The 12,390-nt window shown below is 46.2% G+C and overlaps 1 protein-coding gene and 1 long non-coding RNA gene across 2 annotated transcripts; one reads left to right on the top strand and one right to left on the bottom strand.

The window, feature by feature from the left end:
• The first annotated feature begins 104 nt into the window (after window positions 1–104).
• Window positions 105–7,315, top strand: LOC310682820. Its single transcript, XR_014514190.1, has 2 exons — window positions 105–175; window positions 6,471–7,315. It is a non-coding gene; the product is annotated as an uncharacterized lncRNA (long non-coding RNA).
• LOC310682818 (E3 ubiquitin-protein ligase RNF186-like) lies at window positions 2,611–6,471 on the bottom strand. Its single transcript, XM_083452005.1, has one exon. It carries the CDS (start codon window positions 5,146–5,148, stop codon window positions 4,330–4,332), a length of 819 nt encoding a protein of 272 aa, XP_083308131.1. The 5' UTR covers window positions 5,149–6,471; the 3' UTR covers window positions 2,611–4,329.
• Window positions 7,316–12,390: the final 5,075 nt, after the last annotated feature.

Raw genomic sequence — 12,390 nt, 5'->3', positions numbered from 1 at the left:
AGCCCGAGAACCGGCTCCTGTCAGTCGGCGGCGAACGCTGTTCTCGCTACTGCGCCTGCGCGCCACGCCCACTTCCGCCTGACGCGGAAGCAACTAATGAAGTGGGGGGTTCATAGAGAAATGGATTGCAGAGCGGTCATCTGACGCGTGGATCATAGAGAACGGGACCAGAGCGGTCACCTGGCCTGCGGGAAGCCCGTTGGGACCTTAAAAAGGGCATGTGTTTCATGAGTGGGATTTGCTTGCCGCTAGATGATCCCTGTGGTGTCTTCCAACTCTAATATTCTATGATTCTATGATCAGATTCTTCCGCCATCCCTCGTGGAACTCATGCAGATACTTAGGCTGAGCTCTCAGCTTCTAACTGCTTTATGATCATCTAGCAGTTGGATCTCTGGCTAGCCAGAGATTATTTTACAAGCTACCTGGCTGTGATCTCCCTTGAAGCAATTGGAACCATTCATGCCACCCAGTGGCGTAGCGTGGGGGGTGCAGGGGGGGCCGGCCGCAACATCTGGGGGGGCGGGCGCTCGCACTCGCAGCTCTCTGCCCCTACCTGGCTCACTCACTCTAGGGGGCGCAAATTACTTGCCTTGCCCCGGGTGCTGACAACCCACGCTACACCACTGATGCCACCTTGTCATCCAACTCTAAAAGCCAAGCCATCCTTTACCAGCTGGAATCATGTGTTGCTCCCAAATCAATCTTTTCTTCAGTTTATCATCCCGACCTCTGTACTTTATTTATTGCCTTGTTTTCTTATTAGCTCCTGCTGACGTTAATAGAATTTGCCCAGTTTCAGGATTAGTCCTGGTTCTTTCCAGTCGATTTCTAGTTCTGGGTGTCTCAAAAGACAGAGGAAGATACGTGGAAGAAGGACACAGGGTCAGAATGAAAAGCAGTTGTAGAACAATATAGTGGGGGTGGTTTTAAGGTGCTGTAACAAACCCACTATTTTCTTCCTTTTGAGACCCATGGCACATGTTCACCCCTGTGAGGGGCACATACTCCAGTTGATTGAGACCAGGTAACCTCCAGACTAGATTATTGCCATGTCTTATGCATATGGCTCTTTTGAAGATCTCAGAAAAAATTAATTCAAAGTACAACTGCTAGGCTGCTAATTGGGGGAGTGGAGTGGACAAATGGATCACATCTCATCAGTCCTTTAACAACTGGACTGGCTGCTTACCTTTTTTTAATGAGCACAATTTCAAGGGGCTGCTGCTAATCTTTGAAAGCATAAACAGCATAAGTCATACAATCTAATTAACAAATCATCAATAAAATTATTTTTTATTATTATTTATTGAATTTATATACCACCCTATACACACCCACAGGTCTCAGGGCAGTTCACAGGATAAAATCAGAATATAAAACCACTAAGTACATAATCAAAATAAAAACAACCCAATAACTCACAATGTTAAAATGTTGTTCATATGAGTTGCAAGAGTTTCCTTCAGGATTCAGCTCTCTGCTCCCAGGGTCTCCAGAAGTTAAATATCCGAACAGGAAATTGGCATATGAACATAGCCTGCTGGATCGGGCCCATGGCCCATCTGGTCCAGCATCCTTTTTCCACAGTGGCCAACCAGACCAAGTGGCAGAAAGGGAGATTCAGCAGGGACTTTTGCTTGAGGAGAAACCCTTGCAGACTTCCACCCCCACTCCCACCATGGAGGCAAGCAAGGGGCATTTCCTGGGCATCAAAGCATCTCCGGCTGCCCCTGTATGCACATGCACTCAGAAATAAGTTCCATCAAATTCAATGGGGCTTCTCCCCATGTGGGTGGGTGTGGAGGTCTGGTGGCTTAGACCCCATTGCTTAGCCTCTGCCTTTGTCCTGGATTGTGACTGAGGTCAGCAAAAATCTGTCAATTTCCCCCCCTTGGTTTCTCATTTTTCCACTCTTAAATTCAGCACCCAACGTTTCTCAGTTTGCAAATTAAAAAAACTAGTTCTCATGAAAATTCAGCATTTTAGTGCCTATTTCTCGTGTATGCAATCTTGACTAATATACAAATTCTTGCAAAACAATTTCCCCTTCTATAAAGGGTTGTATGCTATTATATTAATATACACTTTACCCTAGCATGTGCATCTCTTGGCTAGAGAACTGCTTTGCAAAATTCAGAGAACTACACATTTCAGAGGACAGTGGTGCTTCACTGAGCATGTTTCAAAAGGTGCAAATTAAGATTGTTTTCCTTATAAATGTAGGCCAAATTGAATTCCTTCACCCCTAATTGTGGCCCTGATGTTTTCACATTGCACCAGCTGCAAGCCATCAGGCACCTTCAATCAAAAATACCCACTTTAATAGCGTTTCCATGCACTCTGGCTTCTGTCACAGTGTTCCGTTGTGCCAGAAGCAGTTTGGTCATACTGGCCACATGACCTGGAAAGCTGTGTGTGGATAAACGCCGGCTCCCTCGGCCTAAAAGCGAGATGAGCGCCCCAACCCCATAGTTACCTTTGACTGGACTTAACCATCCAAGAGTCCTTTACCTTTTTTTTTACCTTACTTATTTATTATTTATTACCTTTTACAAATACAGTACCTGTGGATTTAGGCATAGAAGAAAACAGACCAGATATGTATACTTTGTAGTTAAACAAAGATATTAACATTTATTAAAGATTATTATTAATACTACATAATGAGATTATACTTGCTGGTAAGCAAATCTGGTTTAAACATCAGATGCAATATGTTATTGCTGCCTTAAATAGATGTTACAACAATGCTGGTGTTGCTTTAAGAAGATGGCTAGGTGTCTGCTGCTGTTCCTTTTCAGCCAGGAATGGAAAATATTTGGCCCTCCAAATGTTTTTGGAATCCAACTCCCACAGTCCCAGCCAATATGGCCAGGGCTCAATGGAGTTGTAGTACAGAGAGGCGCAGGTACTGCTATGCAATAACCAGGTACCATTCCCAACTCTACCTCTGTTAATTCAAATTTGCTTGGAGCTCTTAACTTGAAGTTTGGTCAGGTTCACTTCCCCTCAGTTATCTGGCAGGCTTCCCTGAGGTCACCACCAGGAGGCTTCACTCTGGTCAGGAGCTTCTTCAGATGACTTGCCTAACAGCTGATTCACTGGACTGCATTCTTCCCCAAGCCTATTACAGGAGACCTCCTCTCCTCTCTCACAGACCTTCCTGGCTTCAGGCTTCTCTGCTTGCCTCTTCCAGAGTCTTAAGACCCTTGCTGAACTTCACAGCCCTCCTAGGACTGTTCAAATGACCTCCAAACGGCACTGATCCTGGCCTTATATTCCCTGCAGCTGGTAGCCCACAACCAATCAACTTGCTTCCGATGCATGGCCGAGCCCCCCATTGGCCTAAAGTCCCAATGGGCTTGAACGGAATGGCCACCAGAAGACCAATCGTAGTTGACCACTTTGGGATGCTGATGCTGTTGCTCTGCATACAAAAGCTGGAACCTGCCAGCACCATGGCAATGGTAAGCAACTGTGGCAGTTTAACTGCCATTTGAAAGGCTCCCAGCAGGCCTTGTGTACCAGCTATCCCCAGCCTATTGCCCTCGTTCTGGACTATCAGCCCCAGCCAGCGCAACACAGTTGAAGGGAGTTTGCAACCCAAACCATCTCACGCATCATGTGTCTGTTTTTAAGAACATAAGAAGGGACTGCTGGATCAGACCCATTTTACCCAGCGTCCTCTTCACATAGTAGCCAACCAGATGTCCATTAAGGGAAGCCTGCAAGAAGGGCATGAGTGTAATTCCCAGCAGCCTCTGGCAATGGAGGTGGAACACAGCCATTGGTAGTCTTAATCCTCCATGAATTTGGCTGGTGCTCTGTTATTTCTCATAAAATCCATATACCTGTACCTCTTAATTGTAAAAACAAACAAAGCGGTGTACAAAAAGAATAAAACAATAAGATTATCAGTCAAAAAGTTAAAAACAGAACATCCAAAAATAAAATCACCAACGAGCTAAAAACAGATTGAAACACATTTCAACATTCTAGGTATCTGGGTAGACTTGTCTAATCAAAAATGTTTTTAGCAGGAGCTGAAAAGCGTACAATGAAGGCTCCTGCTTGATGTCAACAGGCAGGGAGGTCCAAAGTGTAGGTTTTGCCACACTAAATGATTTCTTACAAAGGTAAAACAAGTATTAGGTGGCACCTGTAACAATGCCAGTTCTGTAGATTGAAATGGTCGAGTGGGCTTATATGGGGTAAGGCGATCGCACGGGTCAAGTAGGTCCAGGTTAAAGCCATCCATGTTGGTGACCATCCCTACCTCATGTGGAAGAAGGTTCCATAGTTTAATAATTGCAGTGTGGGAAACTTTCAGGCAACAGAGGTGATGTGACTTGCTCTCATTCTCCAGGAGGGGAGAGAACCACAGAGGCTGCTGCACCTCCACTTTGGGTTGAAGCAAAGCACCCCAGCTAAGGCCAGTCCCAAGCCCATGGTGATGCAGATGGCCCACTTCAGCAGCCCCTGATCCAAGATGGGTAGAATGAGGGCCGCGAGCAGGGCTGAGAGCAGCAGAAGGAAGACCAGCCTCTTGGCAGCCACCCTGACATTATCGCTGCCGCCGCCATCATCTGGGTTGACGTGGAAAGTGCCACGAGCCAGCGGCTTCCCTCTCCGAGCATCCAGAGGAAAGAGACCCTCTGCATTCCAGCCAGGGTTTGGCAAGGGCTCAAGAACGGCTTCCTCCTTATCGCGGAGGCTGCAGATAAGGCCCCCAAAGACGGAGGTGGCTTTTCGGCAGATGGGGCAAACAATTTCCCACGTCTTCCCGTTGTTCCTCAGGATAAGCTTCAGGCAGACGGCGCAGAAGACATGCTGGCAAGCCAGAAGTTTGGGCAGTCTGCTAAGACTGTACCGGTTAAAGCAGATGACACAGTCTGTGTCTGCGGCTGGGACTGCAGAGGAGCATCCAAGGTCCACTTTCTCTGCAGGGCTGTCTGGAGGTGCCGCTACCCAAAAGGCTGGAGGGAAAGAGTTTGGTGGGTTCGTGTCCAGAGCCGGTTGATTTGGGACACCTAGGCTGGGTCGTCCCACAGGCAAGGCTGGGCCCTCTGAGCCTGAAATTCCAACCATGCGTCCTATATCACCTGTATTTTGCATTTCTTCTTCAGGAGGATCTGTGTTTTGCATTCCTTCCGCTGTTTTCAGAGATTTGCCCTGGTCTGTTCCTTCTTTAGCTCCCCCAGGAGAGGAACTTTCTCTTTCCAACAAGCATCTGCGGGGAGGAATGAGATCTTGCTGCGCTCATCTCTGGCTGCACAGTAACCGCTGCAGTTTCCATGAAGCTTTACTGGTATTGATATGAGTGATTATTAGTGAGTTGGTTTTCAGCCATGTTGACGTCAGGAAAATAATGCTAAGAAGGGTGTTAATCAGTAACGCCACACAGCTCCCTGGGTTCCTGGTGCTTGGCAATAACACCAAATTATTCTGCCCTTGATTCTCCCAGTCATAAAAATATGTAATGTCCATATCAGTGGCCACTGATATTTTATTTTATTATTCTCTGAAGTGTAAGTGCTTTATGGCTCTTATCTAGCCTGCACACACAGGCATCATGATAGGCTGGATCCTATCGCACCCTCTAAGCTCCATAGCTGAGAAACAGTGGAGACACACAAACTACAAAGATTGCTTCCTCCTTGGCTCGTATCCATGCTGGTTGGTGACCACTGGGCCTGCTGGGGCTGCCAAGGGAGCCTCTGGAAGCAGCGCCAGTTTGCTCTGGGTTCCACCCCACCACTTGCAAAGATACTGTGGACACCTAAGGAAAGGAGCAGTATGGTTGCTTATCATCTGACTGGTCACAACCCTGTGAGGTAGGCTAGGCTGAGAAGCTCCACCTCCTAGATTGTCCGGCACCCGCCCCCACTGGGGACAAGGGTGAAGGGTAGGACCTGCTAGCCACAGCCATGTTTGTGATTGACTTTGCTGTCCATTGCTGTGATTGGCCAGCAGATGAGATGGACAGGGGGAAAACCCCCAAGTAGTCTTTGAATGATACAGAATTCATGCATGTATCAGGGGTGGTGTGGAGCATCCTGCTTGGGACTTTGGTGGGGGATCTCAGGGTCAAGGGCCAAATGTGACCTTCAGGCCTCTCTCTCTGGCCCTCAGGCCTCTCATCAGCCCACACACCCTCACCACCTTTCCTTAACATGGTCTGTGAGTCTTTTTGCCTGACTGGAATGTGCCATGAACCCTGATAATGCTTGCCTGGATGGCAAGTGTGTGCAGAAAGTAGCCTACTGCATGGAAGTAAAATTTGTGTTCAGTGCTCTGCCCCCCTTTTGTCTCTGGGCCTGCCCACCACTAGCGGACGGCCTCAGAAGGTTGCCCAGAAAGGAATGTGATTCTCGGGCTGAAAATGGTTCTTTATCCCAGCTTAAGCCACCCATTTCTCTCTCTCTCTCCCTCTCCCTCCCTCCCTCTCTCTCTCTCTCTCTCTCCAGCTGCTGCCCTGTGTCATTTTCACCTTGCTGGAGGACTTTAAAAACAGAGGCTCCTGACTGCTACTGTGCTTATCTCCGATGTGATATTTCTGCATGCAATTTTTTCTATTAATGTTTAAGCGAGACTAGTTGGCCGATGATAAAAAGTGCATTGGATCAAACGGAAGTGTGAAGATCCCTGGGGCCGGGCGAGGGGTGGGGAAGTCCTGGTATGGGGGAGCAATCAATGTCACCTCCTTCGGGGACCTGCCTTTCCCCCCCTTCTGCAAAAGAGATCCAGGAGAATGGAGAGGCTCACACTCTCCCTAGTTTCTCTCTCTCTGCCATTTCTGTTTCCAAGCCAAGTGAGAGAGCAGAATGAAATGAAGACATTGGTGCCAGTTTTGCCGCAAGTTTCTACCTCATCATGTCTTCTGCAAGAAAGACACCCTGAGGTGTCTGATGTCAGGGATGGGCAAGCTTTTTTCTGTTGAGGACCACTTTGTTTTGGGGGTACTCTGTCAGGGTCTGCATGCTGGCAGCAAGATAGGCTGAAGCCACCACTTGGCAGAGACTAGAGACTAAAGAACCAATCTGTATACCCCACTTTTACTCTCTTTCTGCCACCCATTTTCCTCTCTCCTTCTGCCACAGCTCTCGCTTCATCTGCCATCCAGTGGTCACTTTGAGAATTACACAGCATTAATTGAAAGAATGAGGACTTTTAAAACTGAAATTGAGAAGTCCCCCGTTGAATCTCCAACCTTCTAAGGAACTTGGGGCATGGCCTTTTGTTTTTGATCTGATTTTCATTCTGTGTGTATATACAGCATGATCCCCCGCCCCCAAAAGTCTGAAACATCTTAGCTGTGTCTTCGTATCTTATTTAGAACCAATTAAGGACAATTAAGGGACGCGGGTGGCACTGTGGGTTAAACCACAGAGCCTAGGCCTTGCCTATCATAGAATCATAGGATCATAGAATCATAGAGTTGGAAGAGACCACAAGGGCCATCGAGTCCAACCCCCTGCCAAGCAGGAAACACCATCAGAGCACTCCTGACATATGGTTGTCAAGCCTCTGCTTAAAGACCTCCAAAGAAGGAGATTCCACCACACTCCTTGGCAGCAAATTCCACTGTCGAACAGCTCTTACTGTCAGGAAGTTCTTCCTAATGTTTAGGTGGAATCTTCTTTCTTGTAGTTTGGATCCATTGCTCCGTGTCCGCTTCTCTGGAGCAGCAGAAAACAACCTTTCTCCCTCCTCTATGTGACATCCTTTTATATATTTGAACATGGCTATCATATCCCCCCTTAACCTCCTCTTCTCCAGGCTAAACATGCCCAGCTCCCTTAGCCGTTCCTCATAAGGCATCGTTTCCAGGCCTTTGACCATTTTGGTTGCCCTCCTCTGGACACGTTCCAGTTTGTCAGTGTCCTTCTTGAACTGTGGTGCCCAGAACTGGACACAGTACTCCAGGTGAGGTCTGACCAGAGCAGAATACAGTGGCACTATAACTTCCCTTGATCTAGATGCTATACTCCTATTGATGCAGCCCAGAATTGCATTGGCTTTTTTAGCTGCCGCGTCACACTGTTGGCTCATGTCAAGTTTGTGGTCAACCAAGACTCCTAGATCCTTTTCACATGTACTGCTCTCAAGCCAGGTGTCACCCATCTTGTATTTGTGCCTCTCATTTTTTTTGCCCAAGTGCAATACTTTACATTTCTCCCTGTTAAAATTCATCTTGTTTGTTTTGGCCCAGTTCTCTAATCTGTCAAGGTCGTTTTGAAGTGTGATCCTGTCCTCTGGGGTGTTAGCCACCCCTCCCAGTTTGGTGTCATCTGCAAATTTGATCAGGATGCCCTTGAGTCCATCATCCAAGTCGTTGATAAAGATGTTGAATAAGACCGGGCCCAAGACAGAACCCTGTGGCACCCCACTAGTCACTCTTCTCCAGGATGAAGAGGAACCATTGATGAGCACCCTTTGGGTCCGGTCAGTCAGCCAGTTACAAATCCACTGAGTGGTAGCATAGTCAAGACCGCATTTTACCAGCTTCTTTACAAGAATATCATGGGGCACCTTGTCAAATGCCTTGCTGAAATCAAGGTAGGCTACATCCACTGCGTTCCCTTCATCTACCAGGCTTGTAATTCTGTCAAAAAACGAGATCAGGTTCGTCTGACATGACTTATTTTTCAGAAATCCATGCTGACTATTGGTGATCACAGCATTCCTTTCTAGGTGCTCACAGATTGTTTGCTTGATGATCTGCTCCAGAATCTTCCCTGGTATTGATGTCAGACTGACTGGGCGGTAATTATTTGGGTCCTCTCTTTTCCCCTTTTTGAAAATAGGGACAACATTTGCCCTCTTCCAGTCTGCTGGGACTTCGCCTGTTCTCCAGGAATTCTCAAAGATGATTGCCAGTGGTTCTGAGATCACATCTGCCAGTTCTTTTAATACTCTTGGATGCAGTTCATCTGGCCCTGGAGACTTGAATACATCTAAACTAGCCAAGTATTCTTGTACTATCTCCTTAGTTATTCTGGGCTGTGTTTTCTCTACTGAATCATTTGTTACAAATTCTTCAGGTCGGGCATTGTTTTCTTTATCGGAGAAGACTGAGGCAAAGAAGGCATTGAGGAGTTCAGCCCTTTCTGTGTCCCCTGTTTGCATTTCACTATCAGAAGGTCAGCGGTTTGAATCCCCACAACGGGGGGGGGGGGCTAGGCTCTGTGGTTTAACCCACAGCGCTGCCCACCAATGTCCCTATGTACAGGGTAAAGGTAAAGGGACCCCTGACCATTAGGTCCAGTCATGACCGACTCTGGGGTTGCAACGCTCATCTTGCATTATTGGCTGGGGGAGCCGGCGTACAGCTTCTGGGTCATGTGGCCAGCATGACTAAGCCGCTTCTGGCGAACCAGAGCAGCGCACGGAAACGCCTTTTACCTTCCTGCCTGAGTGGTACCTATTTATCTACTTGCACTTTGACGTGCTTTCGAACTGCTAGGTTGGCAGGAGCAGGAACCGAGCAACGGGAACTCACCCCGTCGTGGGGATTCGAACCGCCGACCTTCTGATCAGCAAGCTCTAGGCTCTGTGGTTTAACCCACAGCGCCACCCACCTCCCTATGTACAGGGTAGACTTACATCAAACCCAGGCAAATCTTCCTGAACACCAGGGTGAACTTGGAGACTGCTCGAAACTCTCCACCAGGTGGGCACATGGAAAGAGGCCCTTTTTGCGGTGGCACAGAGGCTGTGGAGATAGATCACTCAGGGTCCACCTTTGCCCACCTTTCATCAGGTGATAGAGACGCAATGGCTCTCATTGGGTCTTAGTTGACTGAGTTGATTTAGCCACTTATACCCAAATAGGATGTTTAATCCCATTAATACTGCAGCCGCTTGGGAGTATTTTTGAACAGAAAAGAGGGTTGTGAAAACAAGGCAGTAAATAGCACTGTTAATTTAGAGGACAACTATTCAAAATAACCTTGAAACACAACAGACAAATCAGCAGGGAATGGAGCCAGCACTGTTGATGCCAACTAATCTACACATTCCTGAACTCTCAACAAAACATGGTTTGGCAGGATGGGGGGAGGGGAATTCCAGGTTAAGGCAAACTATATTTTATACACACACACACACACACATATATATATATACACATATATACACATACATACATTATATTTGTAAATTCACATTTTCACATTTCATTATGTACCAACATTTATCCATTTCTTAATCCTTGCCCTGTGTCTTCTCTCCACCCGTGCGTAACTTTATTATTGAGATTGTAATTTTGTATGTTAATAATTAAACATTAAATCTTATATAGTCTTGTTGGAGCATCTTTTGGTCATGTGTTCTTATACACATTTCCATTCCTCTTTGCAATTTTGATTAGATTGCATTCTAATTGTTCCTATTTGTGATTTTGATTAGATTGCATTCTAATTGTTGCCGTCATTTTTGCTAATTCAATCATTTCAAAAAATAAATCATTTCAAAAAAGTTATGTTGCCAATCTTTCAATGTTGGTACTTCTTCTTGATTTCCATTTTTTTTGCAATCAATAACCTTGCGGCAGCTGTTGCATACAAAAAGATTCTCTTCATGTCTTTGGGGATGTCATTTGTTATAATTCCTAAAAGGAATGTTTCCGGCTTCTTACCAATTGCTGTTTTAAACATTTTTTTCAGTTCCTCATGTATATTTCCCCATTTTTAAAAAAATTTATCACATCCCCGCCAGACAGGATATAAGGATCCCTTTGATACCTTACATCTCCAACACAGATTCAATGTTAGTTTATCAATTTTAGCCAGTTTTACAGGGGTTAAGTAAAACATCTTCATAATGTTTTCTTTAATAGTAATTAATATCTGATAGTAATTAATATCCGATTTCCAAAGATTTTCCCAATGATCTAATGAAATCGCGTATCCAAAATCCTGTCCCCACTTGATCATTACTTCCAATATAATATAAATCTTGCAAAGAAATCCAGAAGAGGGAAGCTGCTCACTTTACTACCCAAATTCAAAATGTTGTCATCTTTAGCCCCAAAACTGGACTACTTGGGGAAAGGTTGCAGCTGAGCAACAGAGCATGTGGTTTTTCATGCAGAGTCCAAAGTTCAGTTCACTCACAGCGAAAGACTCCTGGCTGAAGCCCTGCAGAACAGCTGCCACTCCACCTGGAGACCCAAGGGATTTAACCAGAGATCTGTATGCAATGCAGATGGTCTACTACTGAGTTGTGGTCTTAAATGTTGCCAATAGTTTGAAGGTAGAAGGGCAGCTTGTCATGTTTAGGTCAGCTTTCCCTTTAAGTCTGGGTCTGACAGCATCTATCAAGACATCTCAAGACTAGTTAAATACACATCATAGGAAATATGGGGCGGTTTCCCGAACATAAGAAAGTGCTGGATGCGGCCAGTGGCCCATCTAGTCCAGCACCCTGTTCTGACCAGAGCACAAGAACTCTTTCCCATTTTGTGGCTTCCAGTAGTAACTGGTATTCAGAAGCCTGCAGCCTCTGACTGTGGAGCATAGCCATTGTACATTTCTGAACATAATTCAGACTGCTGGTGCTGACCTTTAAGGTCCTGAATGGCCTTGGCCCTACATAGCTGAAACAGCATCTCCATCCCCACCGTTCAGCCTGGACACCGAGGTCCTTCTCCGAGGGCCTTCTAGCAGTTCCCCTGGTTACAGGGAACCAGGCAGAGGGCCTTCTCAGCTGTGGCACCCTCCCTGTGGAATGCCCTCCCACCAGATGTCCAGGAGATAAAGAACTATACAACTTTTAGAAGACATCTGAAGGCAGCCCTGTATCAGGAAGTTCCTAATGTTTGATGTTTTATTATGCTTTTGTATGTGTTGGAAGCCGCCCAGAGTGGCTGTGGCAACCCAGCTAGATGAGCAGGGTTTAAATAATAAAATTATTATATTATTATTAGTAGTCACAGATAGCATTATCCTCCATCAAATCAATTGAATCCTTCCTGGGCAGATGATCTAAATCCCTCTTTGCCTGACCACTTGCTCTCAAGCATCATGTCCACATCTCCCACTCCACATCTTTGCCCAGGATCTAGGCATGGCATTGTTAGTTCCAACCAATGGAGGGAGTCTCACATTTCATTCATTCATTCATTCCCAGACCCATTATAACCAATTAAAATTCAGACCAAAGCACTTGAAAGTTGCCACACAGAGTCCAATTCTGCTGCCATTTTCTGTGCACACACAAGAATCTTGGCTGATAAACTGCATTTATTCTGGGAAGGTGAGCTACTAAGGATCTGGCAAACATTGGTATCCTGCCCAGGCCCTCTACTGAAACAGAGAAAGGAATGCATGACCCCTGTGTGTCAGGGCTGGGGAACATGTAGTCCTCTGGTTGCTGTTGGAATCC

The sequence above is a fragment of the Podarcis tiliguerta genome (genome assembly GCF_965153285.1).
Source record: "Podarcis tiliguerta genome assembly, chromosome: 8".
Lineage (NCBI taxonomy): Eukaryota > Metazoa > Chordata > Lepidosauria > Squamata > Lacertidae > Podarcis > Podarcis tiliguerta.
Note: the sequence above shows the minus strand (reverse complement) of the source record. Positions and strands in the feature narration are given on the sequence as shown.